A 22,448-nucleotide genomic window follows, 5' to 3' on the forward strand; every position below is an offset into this window, starting at 1 on the left:
GAAACAAGATCAGGAGGGTAGGGCTGGGCTTCCTCCCCAGAAGAGGTTTCACCTTTTCTCTCAAAGCACTGACTGATCATGGCTGCTCATGGCAAGCTGAGGAAGGACATGAGCCTGCAGTTTCTTTTCTGGGCCGCACATTCACCTGGTGTGACTCCAACTGCCTGCTGGACTCTTTAAAAACTGCTCTGTCAAATGATGCTACTCAAGCTTTTGTTCTCATACTGATACTTTAACAGTAACTTTTTGCCCACTTTAGATTGCAGTAACCAAATGTTCTGAGCTCCTAAACTATTGTACCCTGCTGCTGCTACTGCTGCTAAGTCGCTTCAGTCATGTCCAACTCTGTGCGACCCCATAGACGGCAGCCCACCAGGCTCCACCGTCCCTAGGATTCTCCAGGCAAGAACACTGGAGTGGGTTGCCATTTCCTTCTCCAATGCAGGAAGTGAAAAGTGAAAGGGAAGTCGGTCAGTCGTGTCCAACTCTTCGAGACCCTGTGTACTGCAGCCCATCAGGCTCCTCCATCCATGGGATTTTCCAGGCAAGAGTGCTGGAGTGGGGTGCCATTGCCTTCTCTGATTGTACCCTAGACATGTACAATAGTTCTGTTTAAGACAGAACTTCCCATTTATGTCAAATTAATACTCTGTACTACCTTTGACTAATTTTAATGAGAATTTGAGATTAGCTGCACCACCCCTTACTACCTTGACCTCTAAAAGCATCACATTTTAAAACGAGGAGAGGGTGGGTGAAGTCTCCCAACACACGAGCCCAGGAATGAGACCCCTGCTGATCCCACAAAAGAATGTTGAAATCGGACATCGACCTCAGCACCCGACAGAGACTGGCAAAATCAATCTAAAATCCAGCCAGACTCTTCCCAGGAATTTACCAGTTGAAAATGCAAATAGATGAACCAACTCAGTATATCTGAGGTTCCCATTCCTTCTGGCTCCCAACACTCTGGGAAGAAAGGGAGTCTATTTATGGCAAATAATTCTACGTCTGAATCAATGCACTGTAAACAAGACACCAAAAAAAATCTATAAAGGGCTCCCATTCTGATCAACCCAACACCATTACTGTACAAAAAACAGTTTTATTAATTACCCCAACTGCGCTTCTGTTCATGCTCTCGGTCACACTTGTTTCTCAGACTCAGCCCAGGCTCATAGGCAAGTTACCAGGTTAGCAAATCGGAAAACTGTTCTGCAAAACAGCAACTGTCAGCTTAAGGCATTACTAACATTGCAGAAGGAAGCAAGGTTACTAGGGAAGTTGGGACAACTCAGGATGATGATTTCTGGGACAGGAAACCCTCTCTGAAAGGGCCAGCCCATGCTGCCGCCGGGAGATGACTCTTGCTCTGGACGACAGGTCGCCCCTTTAAACCCATCCACAGTATCACAGACAAAACACTGTCTAGTCCTCGAGCTTTCAGATTCTGAAACAAAAAGCACTCTGTCCCAGAAGCCCCAACACGTCCATGGGCCTCTCAGAGCACTCACTTGGGCCTCCCTGGCAGGAGCAGGGGAGGATGCAGGGTTGGTCAGGCTCGGTTTTTAAAAATGAAGTCACTACTAGAAATATGGAGTAAGGGGCAGGGACCCCTGCTGCAATCACATGCTGAATCATTGTCCTCCCAGAGAGCAGGCTCCTACAGGTTCCTTCAGTCCACGGAAGTGCTCAGAGCAGGGCAGGCCAGTGTGGCCTCGGAGCTGCTGCCTGCCTCACTGCATGCCGAACCACTGCTCCTGGTCAGCCCACTGGGCCGCCTCACTGTCGCTGCCCTCCAGGTCCCCTTCTTCCCCACTCCCTTCCATGTCGTCCACATCCTCCTCCTGAGTGGCATCCGTGGGACTCTCCTCCTTCTCCATCTTCTGCATCCCCTCTAGAGACTTCTGGTCATTGGGGTCCAAACTAGGGGACAACAAAACAGAGGAGAGGCCTGAATCTCTGCCTTGCTTCTTGCTGGCTGATGTGTCATCTCCCTGGTACGGCAGTGAAATGACCACCCAGTCACAGAGAATCTGCTAATGCCTGGCCTCTCCAAACAACTCCAGTTCCATAGGCAGGATTGAGGGAGTCCACCACTAGAAGTGAAAAAGGCGTCTTGTCCTAAGTTTTAGAATTCTCAATTTGAATTTTCTCCGTATATAGTTCTTAAATTTTTTCACACCTAAAACCCCTAGCATTCTGCCAGAGGAAGATACTAGATAAATGAAAAAGCAGCAAGCAATCATTAGCAGAAAAATTCAAATATAATTTAAGAGTATGGGATTTCTAAGTTACAAGGTTACAAAAAATACTTATTTTTCTGTGCGTTAGAATTGTTCCATGTTCTTACAATACAATTAAGCATATCAGCATTTCAGAAGGCAACCAAAACCATCATGCTTACCATGAATCAGATTTGTCAACTCCTAGGTTAGACCCCAGGACCCAAAGTTACCCCTACCTGGGCATTTGACTGTAGGAGCTAGGAGGATCGCACATATCTAAACCCTCAAAGTTCAGAGGGTCCAGAACATTTATTTACTTGGTTCCTAAACAATCTTTCCACTTGCCTCTGTGACCATCACTAAGGCCAGCTGGTGTCCAATCTCAAGCAAATCCCACCTCTATATTTTATCTTATTTTCTCATTTATTTGCTTCTGGGCTTTCAAAAAGGAGATGAAACCCACGTTGGAATCCTGTTCCTACTTATGTAACTGTAGATGATCTGTATCATCTCTTCTCTGAAACCTTCCATACAGCTCTCACCCACATCCATGGATTCCCACCCGCTGCACTCCCACCTTGCCTTCTAGAGATTGCTTTGAAAGCACTTAGCACATGGTATCTATTAGCCTGCACATCTGAGACTGTGAGCTCCCAGAATCACAGCATCCCCAGTGGTTACTGAGATGCCAAGCACATGAGTGGTGCTCAACTGCTGAACAAGTAAACGGATGTGATCAGACTCCATTAAAGACAGGCCTTCACCATAACTTTATAGACACAAAGACAATCCTCAAAGAAATCACTTCTGTATTAAGCAGTAAGAATACCACTATTTATTTAGTATTTACTATGTACCAGGCACAGTGCTAAGAGCTTTACATGAAATAATCATTTAATCCTCATTTAATCATTTAATACCTAATAAGGTAGATAGATATAGACAAGGAAATTTGTTAGTAACTTCCCAAGGTAACAGGTGGTAAAGGTAGTATTCTTCAGAGCTTAAGTTCTTAACTACAGTAGATAGAAACATGGGAAAGTACTTACAATACGCTGATTTGAAAAAGCAGAATATAAAATATATACTACGTATAACCCTATAAAAATATGTATATGTGTTGGCAAGGCCAGGAAGATGATCTACACAAATGAAAATAGATGTTATAGTGGTGCGGCTGGTTATGAGTGAAACAGTTCTTTAATGTTGTTAATATCACTTAAGACTTTAGAAGTCATAAATTAACGAACACTATCATTACTATTGTTACTGTGTTTTCAACTGTGGGCACATAGTGTGTGTGTTTCCAGAACTCCTGTTACACTGATCCCTGCCTCCTCTACCCCTCATGAGCGTCCCCCCATGGGAGGCTAAGTGCCTACCTTAGTGCTATACTATACTGGTCCATTGCTTCCTGATACTCATTGACAGCTACAAGGAAATCTCCTAGGATCCGATGCAGGACACAGTCACTCTGATTAGCCAGTGCGTTCCTCAACAAAGCAATTCCATCTTCATATTTCTGTTCTCTGCCTGAAAAGAAAAAGACCCTCATTTTCCTCCTTACACATTTCAAAATATATTCCCACTGCAGGTCACATACATGTAACCACAAAAATGATCACAATCCAAATATCTATTTATAGATGTCAAGAGAACACTGGTGTGGCAGGAAGTAAGACCAAGCTCATTTGAATCCCTATTCCATTAGGAAGTCAGCAGTTTGAGTTCTGATTTTTAAAAACTTATTCTTAACCAAAGCTCATATAAAAATGATTTTTAAAAACTTATTCTAAACCAAAGTTCATATAAAAAGCCAAAATGGATTTTATTTGCCAAACTAGGTCAAACTCAGTTCCTCACAAATCAGGATTTAAAAAAACCAAGGCTGAAAGGGAAGTCACAGGAGAATCATGATGGGTTAAAACTAGTTGTATTCGGCCCAAATTAGTTCAGGACAAAGTGAGCTGAATAGGTACTAACCGAGCATAGCTGGCTTGAGCCACTCTACAAGTAATTCACTGCCAATCCAAGAAGGTCTAAGCCAATTAAGTTTGGTTATGCTAAATATAAACCAATTCAAATAGGCTCAGACCTACTGCAAAAGCACACACCTGTTTGGTCATCTGTAACCAACTGGGACTAGAGAATTCAACTGGACTCAGGTTTTACACAATTAACTAGGAACAGGCAAGTAAGCAAGATACTTACTAAGTAGTTCTGCTTTTTTCACCACAGCCTTAATGTAATCCGGCCTTTGGGTCAGGGCTTTATCTAATAAGGTTTTGGCTTTCTCCTGTGTCACTGGGTCTTCAAGACAAACGGTGGCTAAAAGGGTAAGGGTCTGTGCATTTGCTCCTAGAGTTTTGTAAACATTGTTAGCCATTACCATTGCTTCACGAATACTGTTGGAGGCTAAGTAACATTCGATGAGACCTGAAAAAATATAACACAAAAAGTTCAACCACATTACCATTCCAAGCCATGCTTCCATTCTGACAGCCTTCTAAACAGCAAACCTTCAAAGTTTCAAACAACAGGCAGGTCAGGGGAAGACTCTGATGGTGAGATCAGCCTGAAGGGCATGTTATTGAAACAGCTAAGAGGTGCTCTTCCCAAGAGCACCTGATGAATGTGGAAAAAGCCTGTAGTGCAAAGACACCTTTAACAGATATGCAGAAGTAAATCAAAGCATGTAGCCAGCTCAGCTCTCTGTTAGAAGAACAAACTCATTAATTGATACTGTGAAAAGATGAAATTTCCAACAAAACCCAAGGTCTTGCTGCCTTTTAACAAGCTGTTAATTTCCAGTACTGCTCAGTCACCTTTAGTCCTAAATTTAAGGGGGAAGGTTCCTACTGTTCACCGAACTAGGGGGCAACCTAGGGTCTCCCTAAACTGGATGAAAAGGGCTTATCACAGAGATCAAACATACTGAGACTGGCAGCTCTGCCTTTAAACCCACAGCAAGAGGCTGATGCTCCATGGGGACATTTCTAACTCTCAAACCTTCGTGCCAAGAAATCGAAGAGAACAGAGGAAGTACTCTTTGGTACAAAGCACTCATCAAAACAGAAAAACAGCTTAAACCCCAAACCCACACACTCCCTGGCAGATTTTCTCTATATACACTCCTCCACCCTAGTGGCATTTATAACATTTGTGCACATTCTACCACACACTACAGTTACTTAACTAGAAATTACCTAACTCTTAAGGGCAACATGGTGGACTTTGGAATATGGTTGTTTGTAATTACTTGAATAGTTTTACTTTCCTGCTAAAACCCCATAGGAAATTCAAAGGGAAATGTTAAGAACACACTTTACCCTTAATCCAGGGCCCCGATCAGTAAAGGAAGCTCAGCTAAAGGCTGCAAGATACATCGGAGGGCATTACCAAGTCACCCTGATCCAAATCTCCAAATGGGAGCTTGAGTGAAGTCATCTCATAAAGCTTCACAGGCCAACTGGGGAAAAACTCTAACTATCCTGTGTCCAACCACTCATCTGGGTAATGGAAATACTCGACTGCATTCCTGGGCTCTTGTGAGACAGGCACACAACAGAAGGGAATTAGTGTGATAAAAGCAATTGGAGGATAGGGAAACTACTTTCAGGATCAAGAATTTAATCAGAAACCAAAAGCTTGGCTTGCTGCAGTTTCTTTAAGAACAAATCCAAAAGAGGCATAGATCTCTGGGTATCTAAGCAGATTTGTTTTTCACTCCAACTTCCAATTTTCTTTCTTTTTTTAATCTTTTGGCCATGCTGCAAGGCATGCGGAATCCTACTTCCCTGACCAAGGATCGAACCCACGCCCCCTGCATTGGCAGGGCAGTCTTAACCACTGGACTACCAGGGAAGTCCCCAAACTGTAATTTTTATTTCTCAAATTTGAACTCATCTTTCTGTTAAGAGCAAATCACTCCTAGACTCCTGGGTTTATTTTTAAATTCTTATAAAAATATGCTTTGGAGGAACTGCATTTTGTAAGATCTATTTTAACGTCTGTGACTGAGTCACCAAATGCTGTTGAAGCTGGCACAGCTTTGAACTCCTAGGGTCAGTTCACACGAACCTAAAATAGTATGTAACAAAACAAAGCTTGACCCTGATGAGGCCTACTCTGGAGGTCACAATGAACTGACCAGTTCCCACAACCAACACTGACATATGGATGTAGAGTTATCCTATGAGTAGTAGCCCAAGGTAAGACAACTGTAAAAACAAACAAACAAACAATAAAGACATACCAACCAATCCAGCATAGTGCCGGCACAGAGAGATTCACATTAACAAGTGAGCCACATCTGAGAAACAAAACAGAACAAAAAAAACACCAAAACTATACCCAAAACAAAAAAATAAGAAAAATGAATTACGAAAGTATGGAGTGAAAAGTCCAGCCCTAAATAAATGTGTAATGCCTAATGAAGTGGTTCGCAAATATGTTTGCATGTTGGCATTTCCTGTGATCATAAAAAAGTACTGACATCTCTAGCCCAACAGCAAATATTCTGACTTACACAGTACTGAAATGACGTAGCATCAGGATTTTTAAAAGTACCCACAGAGGACTCCAATGTGCAACAGGGTTTGGAAATTGCTGGCCCAACAAAACCTTCCATCTGAGTGCCACAGCTATAGAGCCACACCATCTATAATTATCTTACCTTCATAACAATCTAAGCGACAAGGCGCAAGACGTATAGCCTCCCGAAAGTGGATTATTGCTTCCTGGACTCTGCCCATGTTTCTAAGCGCTGCTCCCTTAAGTAGCAAAGCTTGAACACTGTTACTGTTCAGCTGAATTGCCTTGGCTCCTAAATAGAGGGCTCGAGAATAGCGTTTGCTATAGAAGCTATGACACCTGGAGGAAAACACAATCAAAGTTATCTGAAAGAAGACCATAAATAAATTTCATTCAAAAGGAAAAATCAAAGAGACGGCCTTCTACATGATCCTTACTACACACCCCTTAAAACTTTAGCGTAAGGTATTAGTGAAAAACAACAGAACAACAAAAATCTACTGAATATTTATTTTTAAGGGTAAAATCTTGATATGGAAGGGAAAACTACAAAAAGAAATCTGATGATCTGGATATGTTATCAGATCAGAGATATTCAGAGAATTTGTTAAGCCAGGTCAATAACAAAGTAGCACAGCTCCTGGCCTGCTCACCGATGGCTTCTTGTGAGCAGGTCCAGAGCTGAGCATGATGTATTCACTCAGTAAACACTTATCCCACAAAGCAGGGGCAGTATCCTCATTTTCCAAATGAGAAAACAGACTGAGAGAAATGATGCATTCAGAGTCACAGACAGACCATGACTTGAATTCAAGTCTGATGATTCTTTAAACCAGTGCTTTCAAATCTATGTTCTATTTAGGTGAAACCACAATTTCCTAAAGAATCTACTAAAACTAGAGAGAAAAGAGAATGCATAAACATACCCAGAGACCACCCACGGTTCTGCATGTTGGTCAGATATATTAAAAAGGCGGCAGCCAAGGTTCTCCACATCCTCCAGCCGCCCTTCTCGTGCCAGGAGATAGCCATACACATCCATTCCTACAGAGGAAGAGGCTCATTAAAGCAGCAGGGGTCTTTTCTAACGGAGCTACAACCTTCATCAGAGCCCACAAAAGGGCTTCTGCAGGGTCTGAGCCCTCTCCAATATCATAAGCTCCTCCCACCAGCATTCCCATTTTCCTACAGAATGACTATTAAAAAGACAAAACACATATAAAAGTAAAAACAAATAAATAAAAATAAAAAGCAAAGGAGTAGAAGGACCTACCTCACAATTTGAAAGCCTGTAATTTTCAGGAACTATTTGTCCCTACATCCTGTGGCGTGATAATACAGCCATAGTTATCCTAACACATAACCAGAAAAGGCCCAAAAAAAGCATCAAATTAAGTTCTCTCTTCCAAGAAGTCTAGACACAATCAGGAGTATACACTTCATATGCCAGTTAGTCTCAGAAAAAAGCTAGTCTATTCTAGAAAAAGCCATCCAGTTCTTTCTGGAGTCTATTTCATTTAAAATCATTCCCCTGCCCCCCGACCCCCTTTATTCTCATTTATGTTCTATTAAAAAAAAAAAAAAAGGGCCTTAGCTCACTGTCACCCATCTCTTACCACCATTCTCCTCCATTCCTTACTATACATGAAAATGTCTCTTAAATCAAATTACTGCAACATTCCCTGCTGTTCCCTGGACTCGGCTCTGAGCTTCCAATCTTAAGTAGCTGACTACCGTCAGGCTAGTACTTTTAAAACGCCATTTTCACCATGGGCACAAGGCAGTTTGGTAAAGAGGAGAAACACTGGGCAGGAGGGACTCTGAGCAAACAAATTCTCTTTCTGAATCTGTTTCCCTATCTACATGCTTGTGAAGGTCCCCTCCCTGCTCTGTCATTCTTGTAGCTTAAGAGTCTACATGTTTATTGTCACAAGGCCGTATGTTTCTGATGGCCATTTTTGGGCCTTTGCAAGCAGACTTCTGCCTATTTATGCAACATTATTTCCCATCACTATTGCTGCACACATTTCCTTCACTCACTGCCAGTCACCAGACAGCCATCCTTTGGAAGTACAGACCTGCTGAGCTTCCCAGTAGGTCCACGCTATCTCTGTGGACCTGTGGCTCACCTCTTTAGCACCAATCTTCTTTTACATCAGTGACTTTTTAAAACACTGTTGTTCACTTCTAATTACTTCTTTTAATCATCTTATCACTTTCTTAGTATCTGTTCACTTACTCCTTTTTAAACTAAATTTAAGGACATAGTGAACCTAAATTCCCTAAAAGGATATTATGATTCTGGGGATGCCATCCAAATTCTCAGTCAGACACACCATAAATTTATAAACCGTAAGAACGGGCTGTGATCCCTCCCCAAAGAAAAAAAGTCAAGTAATGATCTATGGGGATATGACACTTGAATCCAAGCAAAAACAACTACTCAAAACGGAATTACCCAGTGTTAAGAGACATTGTCAGGACCTTAAAAAAAGGCTACTCATATATTTTATGAAAAGCTGTTATCAGAAGACCATGCTACATCTTCTCCCTATCTTCTGATTTGACCCTGTACAGTCACCTCCATCCTGTCCCAAGAATTACTTACCTTTTATTAGATATGGATCCAACATCTGTGCCTGTTCAAACTTGAGGACAGAGTTCTTATTGTCTCCAGCTCTGAAGTACAGATCTGCTAAGCTTCCCAGTAGGTCCACGTTATCTCTCAACAAGGACTTTTTCTCTAGTGAACTTCAAAATATTAAACATGAACCTTAAAATATATCTTAAGTCTCTTAGTTGTTGAACCTGGGTGATGGGCATAAGGGTACTATTTTATGTAAGATTTTTCATTTTTCATAATGAAAGACTTCAAAAACAAACCATGTAACTAATTTTCTTAATTCTGAGCTTGTAATTTAAAGTTATACAAGATAAGATAGTAAATACACAGAATAAAGCAGAAATCTCTCTCATTACCTAGAAAGAACTTTTTGGTTACAGTTTTCCAAAAGATAATATATACTGTATGTGTTAAATATAATATCATTCAAAGTAACAGCTATTTATTACTCAACCAAATGACTCTGCCTAATACAAATCCCACTCTGATGACCCTGGACTTTACCTAACTAGAAAGAAAAACCCCAGTACCGAGGCAACCCAGGTCAGATGGTGCAAAAACCATGCTTCTAGGACATCCAAAAAGATGTTCTTTCAGGTTCAAGTACGACACACAGAGTTAAACTTGGTCCAAGTTTACATTTAACAAAGATTATTACATCTGGGGCCACTGAGTACATTAAGAGATTAACAAAGCCCAGGGACAACAGGCTTTACAACAAGAGATAAGCATCTCATTTTTCCATTTTGCTAATTTAGATACATCAACTTCCATATAAGAGTCCTAAGAATATTCAATTAACTTTGTGGTTCTCACCAAATGGTATTGATTGCTCTCGAATTGTCACCAACATGCACAAAAGCATAGGCTTTGATCCATACAGAAAGCCAATCCAAGTTAGGCACAGTCTGGATCACATTCATCGTCATTGACGCCACCTCTGCACCTTTTACAGAAAGAGACAGCAAACCTAATCCAACAGAAAGTAGGAGAAAGAAGGTGAGGCATAGCATCCTTCTACAATGCAAGAAGCAATAGGCTACACTTTTCCAAGGCTGTAAGGCAACCTTTTCCCTATTTTAAGCAAGACACATATGACAGAACAACTACAGTATTTTTTCAGCGGTGAAAGAATACACAGCAGTAGTAACCTAAATTATTCTAATGTACAGCCAAGATTAAGAATCACTATCTAGAGAGTAAACACTCCATGAAAATAGGGGAAGAATGACCTTACCTAGAATCGCATCAAGGGCTAATGGGCACTGCCTCAGCACTTCCTTATAGCTGGTGACGGAAGGTCGCTCCTGACCAGCCTTCTTGTACAGGTTTGCCAACATCATGTTTATCTGCAGTGAAAACAAAAGATAATAAGGTAAGTATTTAAAAATACAATCTTACCATTGATAAGTTCCGATTTTCATTATTAGCTATTCTACTTTTTACTGAAAAATCTACCCAAGGCCCTGTGGAAACAAAGTGCAACCCCACTCTTCAAACAAAGAGGAAATTACTACCTTTGCTTTTCTATGTCCTCCCATTACCTCCCAAATTCCTCACACTTACCCAACCAAAAGGCCCAATAATATCTGGACCAAAGATGCTGCCTCTGGAAATGGAAGTAACATTCATTTGAGAAATGTTACAGGATTCTAATTACCTTGATTTTTAAAACAGAGGATGAACTATGTTAAAAAGTTTGTTTACATATTTTATTTTTTAAGCTTAATATCACAGTAAAATAAAGTGAGGAAGTCTTAACAAAGCTAGCTTAAAAAGATCAGATGAATTTTCCCCAAAAAGGAAACGATGGACACAAAAGTAAAACATTTGGCTCCTCTTTAACAATTAGTCTAGCAGCTAGACTCTTAGCTTTTCTAATGCTTAAAGCTTTGACTCACAGGTATTGTCTGACTCAAAAAAATGCTACAAGAATCAAACTCTAACTGATCTCCAGAGGTGACAATGATCCAGAGATTAGCTTTATTATTTAAATCTAGTGAATGCATTTTTAGCACAACTCAAATATGTAACTCAGTTTGGAGGCGAGAGGTGGGGGCAGGACAATTTCCTAAAAACGCAACAGGGAAAATTTGACAAAACCTAAAAGTTCCAAAGAATACAGATGTTACAGAGAAGAGATAAATGATCTTAATAGTACAAAGAGTACACAATATTCCAATTTAAAATTAATAGATCTTAAATGGAACACAATGTTTGCCAGATCATTAACCTAAGAAAGCAGTCAACACAAGGGCACAAAAGAAAAAGAGCCAATCCCCGATCTCTTCAATCATCTGTAACTTGGTATGCCAGGTATTTACTCAAAAAATTACTCTGAAGATGAAAAACATCTGTTCCAATTATGAACTCACAGTATATAAAACAATCTAGTATGGCATTAATCCATACTGATTCAATGAAATAATGAAATACTAGAAATTAAACTATTTTTTATTTGGCCTCAGGTTTTCCATTTTAGGCTATGTTGAAATGCAAAAAAAAAGGTACTTAAAGGAAAACTCCAGTATTGGTGTCAATACTTGAAAAAAATAAAAGAATTAAATTTAAAATCCTTTCTTGACTGCTTGTTATTAACGAACTATGACTGACGGGCCTTCTATCTCAACAAATATTAAATATTCCGTTTAAACTACCTGACACTTTGAGTTTTGAGAACTACCTAGTTAGAAAGTCAATTCTTTTTAAAAACAGATCCTTACTTGGGGACATCATTAAAGTTGCATTCCACCAGTTATAAATATAAGCAGTCATCATTTTCTAAAAACTGAGTGACAAATTGTTTCTTGGTATGTTTCTCTTAAAAGTTGAAGATTTTCCAAGACATAATAATCTCACACTGGAATTTTCCTTTAAAATGTGAAGGAATGTGTGGCGGTGTTTACCATACATTAACAGACGTTCATTTAGACGTTTTTTGACTCACTTCCTTGTCCTTTACACAGACTGAGAAGCCAGTTAACTCCCTAACGGACAAGAAAGAAAAACTGTAAATATTATAGGTTTATGTTTGAGGCACACATCTTTGTTTGCTCCTGGCTACAACAGCTCTATGAAGGATATGTACTCCTAACGTATGTGGACTCCTCTAGTTCTTCCTAAAACGACAGCTGTAAACACCAAAGTGTTGGATACCACAAGGCTCACTTTCTTGGCCATTACTCATTTTTAAAAATGCCCCCAAAATCCCTCAAGTCATTAAGAAGAAATTATGGAACGTTTCCAATAAGATAAGGACTAGGTATCCTTCAAAGCTTACAATCAAAGCAGCATTTTCCAAATGAAGACACCCTCATATATACAAAAAAATTATTCTTAGGGTAAGACTTTCATAGCGTACCAGAATATAATTAAGTATACAGTGCCCAGCTTGTTGTGAGACAGGTTAGTCTATAATACACTTACAAATGTTTTAAATAACAATTATCACCATAAAATATGAAGAAATAGCTTAATTTTTAAAATTCAGAAAATATTAAATAAATCTTCAACATGAGATGCTTAAACATGTTCTCATCAAGTGTGATTACTTTTAAAACTCAGTAACAGTTGGGTGAAAAAACACTAAATACACCTGGTCCCTACTGCTTATAATTCCTTTTCTTTTAATGGCAGGAAGATGTGCACAAGTTCCTATTGTTAACTACACTGCAGTTTTTCAATGAAGAGAGGAAAGTAGGTGACATGAAAGTATGTGTTAGAATATTAAATAATGATGTGAATTCACTCCTAAGAGCTAAGATTTTCATTGTTTTTCTAAACTGGACTTCAAAGAAAACCTGTATTCAGATGCCTAATATAATACTCCTTATAGAATAGTATTTTAAAAAGTATTCTCACATCCATAAACTTAGTTTATACCGGAGAAAGTATTATCATCCTCAATAAGGAAAAAAGTAAAGCCAGATTTTTAACTTGCCCAAGTTCACACTACACACTGCTTATATGCCCTAAATGCAAAGACAAGAAACTAGATCTTTCGATTTCAGTTGAAGGTGTTCTATATACTATTATTGCCAAATAAAACACAAATACTATCCTATACACAAATACGTACAAAGAATCTTGAAGTTTTAATTCTGAAAATAAAAGGAATACACATTATCAAATGGGCATACCTACAGAATGCAAAAAATGAGATTCTTAAAAAGTACTGTTGCTACCTGGAAATATATTGCAAATCATGTTTCCTACAATAAGAAAAACAAAATAATTAAACACATGTAGTACTCTCCAGCTACCATTTTCCTCAGCACAATTTTCAGGGTCTTATAAGAAAGTCACTCCTCTCTCTAAACAGGGAGAACAGGGGAACAAAGTGGGAATCAGAGACAAGGTTTGTAAAATGTTCAGATGTAGTCCCTGAAAACACAGAGGAAGACAGCTGGAAGGACTGGGGAAGAGAAAAATATGTAACCAAATTGTTAATTCGACTTACTTTGGGAGTTCTTTGTCTTGAAGGGATCCCATCAAGTATAGCGATGGCATCTTTATCTTGTTTTAGCATTGTGTAACATTCAGCCATTTTGTATTTTACTTCAATTTCAGATGGAAGACACTTAAGAGGAAATGAAAACATCTCTTCAAAATATTACTTCAGCAGTATGGCAGTTCTTCAAAATGTTAAACATGATTACCATATGACCCAGTAATTCTGCTTCTGTGTATACAGCCAAGAAAACTGAAAACATATGTCCACACAAAAACCTGCACAAAAATGTTCATAGCATCATTAATGATAAAAAGCAGAAACACAAATGCCCACCAACTAATCAATAGTTAAAATATGGCACATCCACACAATGGAATATTATTCTGCAACAAAAAGGAATAAACAATTGCTTCTTTATTATGTGCCATAATATGGATCAACCTTGAAAACATACTAAGTAAAAGCAGCCAGCCACAAAAGGCCACATTGCATGATTCCATTCATATAAAAGGTCCAGAACAGGCGAACCCACAGAGGCAGAAAGGTCAGTGATTTCCAGGGGCTACAGAAATAAAAAACACAAGGCTCTTCTAGAGGGATGTAAACATTCTGGAATTATTCAATATCCTACCCTGAACTGTGAATATTATGTTGTAAACTGTATCTCAATTTTTAAAAAAACTCCTTCAAGATTAAATAAGCATAGTGCTTAGCATACAGAATGCCCCCAAATATTACTTCTATGAATTATTCTGTGTGGATAATACACATGACTTCCATTCAGGGCCGGAAAACAATTCCTGGCAATCAGCTCTTTAGTAACAAAACACAAAGGCTCTACATAAAGAGAAATAAAACAAGAGAAAAATGTACAGGTGCTAAAAAAAAAAAAAAAAAAAAGCAATTATATTGTCTTTTTTTAATGTGGAAAAATACAGAATGTGATTCATAATTTCACTTCAGTTCATTCTGACATTCCTTTTAAATGTAAATTGCATGTATAATTTAAAGACAGGTTCAAACTGAAAGTCAAGGTTCCCCTCCTCTAAAGTTTTGTTAATTTTCTTCACACACATATGCTAAATTTTCCATGTATATTATCCATATATATTTTAGGCATATACCAGGATATATGTCTATAAACTATCCCCTTTAGGGAATTCCCTGGCAGTCCAGTGGTTAGGACTCCACACTTTCACTGCCAAGAGGGCCAAGGTGGGTTCAGGTTCAATCCCTGGTTGGGGAACCAAGATCCCACAAGTAGCACAGTGTGGCCAAAAAATTAAAATAACTATCACCTTTAAACAGAAAGAGTAGTGAACATACTACTTAAAAGCTTATTTACTAATATATACAGGCCTTTCCAAATCAGCACATACAACGCTATATTTCACTTCCTCAATATCCCATCCTAGGGCTACACTATAACTAGATCCTACTGATAAACACTTTTGCTTGTAGTTTCTTACCATTATAAACAGTGCTATAGTAAGCAGCTTACTTATATACCCTTGTAAACCTTTTGCAAATCAACTATTACAGTAAATATCTAGCAATGGTATAACTGTCAAGTGGTGAAATTAGTTTTTTACCCTTCATTTATTTAATCATCAAGCAACCAAAACTAGCAAGAACTCGAAAGATAATTTCATATGAATTTCCCCAGGTATTCGCAATCCTAAAACTGAGTGACATCTTGAAAGTGTACTTTCATTAAATTAAAAAATAAATAAAACTTTCGATTTCTTAATTGTTTGTATAAAAAGGAGGACTAATACATGACTTTGGTTAGAGCCCAGATAATTCTGTTTTTCAATTCACCCAGAGTGAATTTTGTTTTTAGCCCTTTGTGCTTGGTTGGATGAATTCTTGTACCTAAGTGGTTTTTAACCTTTGTTTCTCCAGTCAGCTCCCCTTTAAAATTACTTTAAAATTTTTTAAATTTATTTTTGGCTGTGCTGAATCTTCACTGTTGTGCAGGCTTTTCTCTAGTTGCAGTGAGCGGGGGGCGAGCAGGGCTGGTCTCTAGTTGCAGTGCACAAGCTTCTTACTGTGGTGGCTTATCTTGTCAACCACTGTTCCCGGGCTCAAGAGCACAGGCTCTATAGTTATGGTACATGGGCTTAGTTGCTCCGAGGCATGTGGGATCTTTCCAGATCAGGGATTGAACCCATTTCTCCTGCACTGACAGGCAGATTCTTTACCACTGAGCCACCAGGGAAGTCCTTAAAATTACTTTTTTTTTTTTTTCTTAAAATTACTTTTTATTTTACATCTTCTACATCTAATAAGCAGTCTTAAATTCCTTCCACCTCTCCTGCTCTCAATACAAACAAACTAAAAACATATCACATATCTATCTCCAATTACCTGACTCTGTGGAGTGGATGCAGAATTTCCAGTTGAAGGTCTCACTTTTGAAGTTTTACTTAGGGCTTTCTTCTGCTGTAAAGCCATAGTATACTTACTCACAGCATTCCGATACTCCTTATCATGAAAGAGAGAATCTGCATGATACACCAAAAGCTGGTACTTCTGAGATGGGGAGAATAACTCACTAGAAAAACAAAGAAAGTATACCCCCTACATGGGTTACTTTGAAATGTCAGAAAGAATGCCCTCCTTAGTGTCTACATAAGCCGAAAAACATAGGCAATGTACTTTAATTGCTAGTCCCTAAAAAAAGAGCCAAGACTCATACTCCATGTTAATACTGTCAACATATGTAGGAAATTACCTTAAATTGTTGTTTTCCTTTACTTACTATGAAAACAATGATACTTCTAAATCAAATTCAGTAATATAGAGATATACAAAGAGAAATATTAATACAGCTGACCCTTGAACAAACCAGGCTTGAATTACAGGGTCCACCAATACATAGATTTCTTTTTTCAACAGCACACACTACAGTACTATACACCATCTTGGTTGAATCTGTGTATGCGGAACTGCAAACTCAAAGGAAATGCATACATAAAGAGCCAAATATAAGTTATATACTGATTTTTGACTGTGAGCCTCCTACCCTCCTCTGAAACTTGCTCAAGGGTCAGGTGTATATCTTTTCCTCCCCCTCTTTAACCCAAGCCCCCTTAAGAGTTAATACTCCCACAGTAACATCAAGTTCTCAGGGTAATACAGACAAAGGAGAGTAATCATGACTTAATATTACCAAATACTGCCGAAGGGTTAAAAAACTGGAAAAGAGAAACTCACCACTCTGAATCTTTTTTATTTAAGTGTTAACAAAAAGAGGTTTGGAGGGAATTTGAAACTCTTTAAATACTGAAGAAAATGGGAATACTGAAATACAGGAAAAGACTAGGACAAGCCAATGGGACAGAATGGAACAGATGAGAGGATTAGCCGTGTTTGACAGAAGTTGTTTTTCTCTCCATATGTAAGTAAATCTTACCGGGGCTTCCCAGGTGGCTCAGTAGTAAAGAGTCCACCTGCCAAGCACGAGACACAGGTTCAATCCCTGGGTCTGGAAGATCCCTAGAGGAGGAAATGGCAACCCACTTCAGTATTCTTGCCTGGGAAACCCCATGGACACAGGAGCCTGACAGGATACAACCATGGGGTAGCAAAGAGTTGGACACGACCAAGTAAGTAAACAGCAGCAGCAAGTAAACTTCACTAGCACTAGAAGATTACTTCCTTGAGTCTCAGGGGTTAAAGGACATAGTAACAGAAGAAATACATTGCAGAATGTTCCCTTCAATCTTGAATATTGCTTGCAAGTGTTATAGGTGCCTAGAAGTGTCCACCAATCTTAATGGGAAACTTGTATTTTTAATCCCCAATCTCATCCCTCATCTAGTTAAAATTTACATTTTTTCTTTGACAGGGACAAGCTACTGCTGCTAAGTCACCTTAGTCGTGTCCATTCTGTGCGACCCCATAGACGGCAGCCCACCAGGTTCCCCCGTCCCTGGGAGTCTCCAGGCAAGAACACTGGAATGGGTTGCCATTTCCTTCTCCAATGCATGAAAGTGAAAAGTGAAAGTGAAGTCACTCAGCAACTTCATGTCCGACCCTCAGCAACCCCATGGACTGCAGCCTTCCATGGGATTTTCCAGGCAGGAGTACTGGAGTGGGGTGCCAGTGACAAGCTACTGTCACTTAAAAAGAAAGAATAGTCCAAGAACTCTGTAGATGGTTAACTGCTCAGCAAATGAAGGATACTCAAGAATAGGTACCACGGATTAGTAACGGCCAAAGGCTGGGCAAGTGGGATTTGTGACTACTAACTGATTTGGGGTTTCTTTGGGGATAATACAAATGCTTTACAACAAACATTGGTGATGGTTGTACAACTCTGTGAATATACTTAAAACCACAGAAATGTATTCTTTAAAAGCATGAATCTGATGGTATGCAAATCTTATCTTAATAAAAAATAATTTTAAGAAAAGGATAGATAGGCTAAACACTGGATATAAAGTGACAAAGAAAAGTTAAGGATTGAAAGGTACAGTTCAGACAGTTGAGATCTATTCCAGCTCTGACATTCTATTTAGGGAGACATGCTGGATCATGGAAAAAGCAAGAGAGTTCCAGCCTTTACTGTGTGGATCACAATAAACTGTGGAAAATTCTTCAAGAGATGGGAATACCAGACCACCTGACCTGCCTCTTGAGAAACCTGTATGCAGATCAGGAAGCAACAGTTAGAACTGGACATGGAATAACAGACTGGTTCCAAATAGGAAAAGGAGTACGTCAAGGCTGTATATTGTCACCCTGCTTATTTAACTTCTGTGCAGAGTACATCATGAGAAACGCTGGGCTGGAAGAAGCACAAGCTGGAATCAAGATTGCCGGGAGAAATATCAATAACCTCAGATATGCAGATGATACAACCCTTATGACAGAAAGTGAACAGGAACTAAAAAGTCTCTTGATGAAAGTGAAAGTGGACAGTGGAAAAGTTGGCTTAAAGCTCAACATTCAGAAACTAAGATCATGGCATCTGGTCCCATCACTTCATGGCAAATAGACGGGGAAACAGTGGAAACTGTGTCAGACTTTATTTCTGGGGGCTCCCAAATCACTGCAGATGGTGATTGCAGCCATGAAATTAAAAGACGCTTGCTCCTTGGAAGGAAAGTTATGACCAACCTAGGTAGCATATTCAAAAGCAGAGATATTACTTTGCCAACAAAGGTCCCTCTAGTCAAGGCTATGGTTTTTCCAGTGGTCGTGTATGGATGTGAGAGCTGGACTGTGAAGAAAGATGAGCACCGAAGAATTGATGCTTTTGAACTGTGGTGTTGGAGAGACTCTTGAGAGTCCCTTGGACTGCAAGGAGGTCCAACCAGTCCATCCTTAAGGAGATCAGTCCTGGGTGTTCACTGGAAGGACTGATGCTAAAGCTGAAACTCCAATACTTTGGCCACCTCATGTGAAGAACTGACTCATTGGAAAAGACCCTGATGCTGGGAGGGATTGGGGGCAGGAGAAGGGGACGACAGAGGATGAGATGGCTGGATGGCATCACCAACTTGATGGACATGAGCTTGAGTGAACTCCGGGAGTTGGTGATGGACAAGGAGGCCTGGCGTGCTGTGATTCATGGGGTTGCAGAGTCGGACACGACTGAGCGACTGAACTGAACTGAAGATATGAAAGAAAACAGCTGATTTGATATTACCCTCAGAGAAAGCATTCAGATGTTTATATATTGTAACTTACATGCCTACTTACTGCATCCACAAGTTATTTCTGAAATGATACATGAAAAACTTAATTTGTTGCCTCCAGAGAAGGGAAAAGGTGGGGTGAAGTTCAAGACTCCTAAGCAGACACTTATCTGCATACCCCTTCAGTACTGCTTTTTTTTTTTAATGGTATATACTGGAGATTAAGTAATAAACTTTAAAATAGAAATGATAAAGGTCAGAATTTAAACACCTCCTGAAAGTAGAAAGGAAACTGCCAGTTCAGCCTAATATAAAGAAGAATGGGCTAAATCTAATCAGAAGACCAACCTCCTAATTATCCTGTAACATTTGAAAAACCAAGAATAATGACTGACCAGTGTATAAATTCCCAATGGCAGACACTGTATACTTTGACAGATCACTAAGAACCAGGTGAAAAGCTCCAGAATAAACAAAGTAGGCTGACAGAGACCAGGGCTCCTCACTGTCAACACTAAGTGGACGGTGGTAAAATGATGGGCCTCACATAGTGAGGTCTAAAAGCACACTAGTGGGAATGAAACAGGGAAAAACAGCTGCAACACAGTTAAGTGGCCCAGACAGCTTCCAGAGCAGCCCAAATGCAAATGGGTCCACACTGAGTAGACTGTAATGCCACTTGACACAGTAGACTACGGAGGGTCAGAATGAGACTTTAAAGTCAGAAGGACCAAAATCCAGACATTGTGGCTCCTCCACTTACTAGATGTGTGAACTTGAACACCATGTTTCAACTTTCTGAGGTTGCACGCACTTTCGTTTGCATATCAACAGGCACGCTGCAGACTTCATTAGGTGTTAAGAGGAAGAATACAGAAAAAAGAATATAGAAAAGTTCCCATCACAAGAAAAATATTTTTCTGTAACTATGTGGGGTTGTTAGATGTTAGCTAGACTTACTATGGTGATCATTTCACAGTATATACAAATAACAAATCATCATGTTGCACATCTCAGACTAGTAAGTCAAAGATATCTCAAACAAACAAAAAGTGATGTATAATATATAACAGGGTAAAGGGATAGAATGCTGAGGGCCAGGGACAATTCTGATGGCCAAACAAGAGTTCTCTAGGAAGGATATCTGAGTTGAAACCTAAAGGAGGGAGCTCTGAGTTGGACTCCAAGCAGAATGGTAAATGCAAAAACCCTGAGCTGAGAACGACCTTGGGGTGTTCAAGTAACAGAAGAGCATAACCAGGGAAGCGAGTACAGAGAGCAGAATAGGTGAGACTGAGTGGGAGAGAGCTCTTTGGCTTCACAGGCCGTGGGAAGAAATTTTCATTTAAACACAACGAAGAAATTTAAGCAAAGGGGCAAGAAATAAACCACCGCTTCATCCGCAACGTGTGCTAAGTCGCTTTACTCGTGTCCGACTCTTTGCAATCCTATGGTCTATCAGAAAACGTCAAAGGGTCACTGCGGGTCCTTAAAAACGCGCCACTCCCACCCACCCAGGAAGTCTTCCGTCTACGTGTTTGCGGGAACGAGAAAGCAAACGCTACTGATAACACTCAAGGGGAAAGAAAAATCAACCTCAGACGTGGGACGAGGACGTAAAACTAAGAACTAAGTATCTTAATCAAGCGCCAGGGGACAAGGCTTCTTTGAGCCTGGGCGACAGAAAAAACGTTCTTCGGGAAGAGAGGAGTCAGCCCAGAGATGTGACTGCCGCTATGACCGGCGACAGTGCCTTAGCGAACCCTCTGCTCCCAACTTTCTGGAAATCTTAGCCAGGGTCATTCTCAGAGCCTCCGCCTTCATTTCTCCAAGCAGCCGCTCGCCGCATCTCCCGCAGGGAGCGCGTCCCAGCGCCGTGTACAACGCGGGGACCCGGCGAACTCAACTTGCTTTCCTAAGTCTGCTGCGCCCGACGAGGCCCTTGCTGACCTCGGAACCTCAGCCGGGAGCCCGCATCCGCTCCTTCCCGCCAATGCCCAGGCCCCCACATTCCCCGCTCCCAAACCGGCGCCGCTTTCTCCCGAGCCCCAGGCCGCTCCCAGCCTCAACTCACGGGTTGTTATTACTCATTGTAAGTAACAAGCTGCTGAGGAGCCGCACGTTGGAGTGCAGCCCCGCGGCCGCCATGTCTCGCACATGGTCTATCACATTCATTCTGCCCTGGAAGGCCGCAGACAGCGGCGGCGGCAGCGCGAAAAGCCGGCTGAAGCTCCTTGGGGAAGAGTCCAAAATGGCGGCCTCACCCGGGTCCATCGGGTCTACACGCGGCCCCGCCCCCAGGGTGATAGGCAACTACTGAAATGCCTGAGGAGCGACAACAACAACAAAAACCTCCGTTCCTTCCCTGCCAAGTTCCCTGTGAGGTGGTACCGTTTAGTTTGGGGTTTTTGTTTGTTTTTAGCAAAAGTTACATCATTTTAAGTTGCAACCTTTCCTGAGGGCTTACAGCGGGCTGGGGACAAAAGGCACTTCAGGATCAACTGAAATTAGACTTAAAAATTAATTAAAATGTATTAACATTTATCATAAATAAAAATTAATATTCTAGTAGGGTGCGGAGGGAAAATCCCCAACAGTTGGAATTAAATATCTTAATCAGGCGCCAGGGACAGTCCTAACTGCTTTAATGGTCTCGCCCGAGCTCTAAGTGCCACGCCCCCTCCTCTCGGGGGGGGGGGGGTGTGTGTGTGTGTGTGTGTGTGTGTGTGTGTGTGTGTGTGTGTGTGTGTGTGTGTGTGTGTGTGTGTGTGTGGTGTGGTGTGTGTGTGTGTGTGTGTGTGTGTAGTACCTGCGGGAGTCCGGCTTCGCTCTTTTTTTTACCCTGTGAAATTAGTCATTAGCCCAGAGTGAATAAACAGCAGGTTGAGTTTTAACCGTCCTAATATGAGTGCAGTGTTATCTTATTGTGATTTTAATTGGCTATTCTCTAGTGATTTATGATG

The 22,448-nt window shown here is 40.4% G+C and overlaps 1 protein-coding gene across 3 annotated transcripts; it reads right to left on the reverse strand.

Moving 5' to 3' along the window:
* Positions 1-1,085: 1,085 nt before the first annotated feature.
* ANAPC7 (anaphase promoting complex subunit 7) lies at positions 1,086-21,763 on the reverse strand. Of its 3 annotated transcripts, XM_061383823.1 has the most exons (11): positions 21,560-21,763; positions 16,208-16,394; positions 13,844-13,963; positions 10,622-10,733; positions 10,201-10,354; positions 9,370-9,512; positions 7,688-7,805; positions 6,904-7,100; positions 4,440-4,664; positions 3,611-3,761; positions 1,086-1,926 (listed from the first exon to the last, which is right to left on the reverse strand). In XM_061383823.1, exons 1-11 carry the CDS (start codon positions 21,757-21,759, stop codon positions 1,737-1,739), a joined length of 1,797 nt encoding a protein of 598 aa, XP_061239807.1. In that variant the 5' UTR covers positions 21,760-21,763; the 3' UTR covers positions 1,086-1,736. The 3 variants fall into 3 exon arrangements, with proteins under 3 accessions (XP_061239807.1, XP_061239808.1, XP_061239809.1); XM_061383824.1 differs by lacking the exons at positions 16,208-16,394; positions 21,560-21,763 and adding an exon at positions 12,332-12,371 and having other exon boundaries at positions 13,844-13,914; XM_061383825.1 differs by lacking the exons at positions 13,844-13,963; positions 16,208-16,394; positions 21,560-21,763 and adding an exon at positions 12,108-12,305.
* Between the last annotated feature and the right edge of the window lie 685 nt (positions 21,764-22,448).

Source organism: Bos javanicus, chromosome 17, assembly GCF_032452875.1.
Source record: "Bos javanicus breed banteng chromosome 17, ARS-OSU_banteng_1.0, whole genome shotgun sequence".
Lineage (NCBI taxonomy): Eukaryota > Metazoa > Chordata > Mammalia > Artiodactyla > Bovidae > Bos > Bos javanicus.

Excerpts from the sequence above, each read along its gene's own strand:
- ANAPC7 (XM_061383823.1), bottom strand. The coding sequence starts at position 21,759 with ATGGACCCGGGTGAGGCCGCCATTTTGGACTCTTCCCCAAGGAGCTTC. Across the intron at positions 10,355-10,621 it reads AGCCCTTGATGCGATTCTAG|GTTTGCTGTCTCTTTCTGTA; the intron begins GTAAGGTCATTC and ends CTGTTGGATTAG. Across the intron at positions 7,806-9,369 it reads GGATCCATATCTAATAAAAG|GAATGGATGTGTATGGCTAT; the intron begins GTAAGTAATTCT and ends CTTCCTCTGTAG.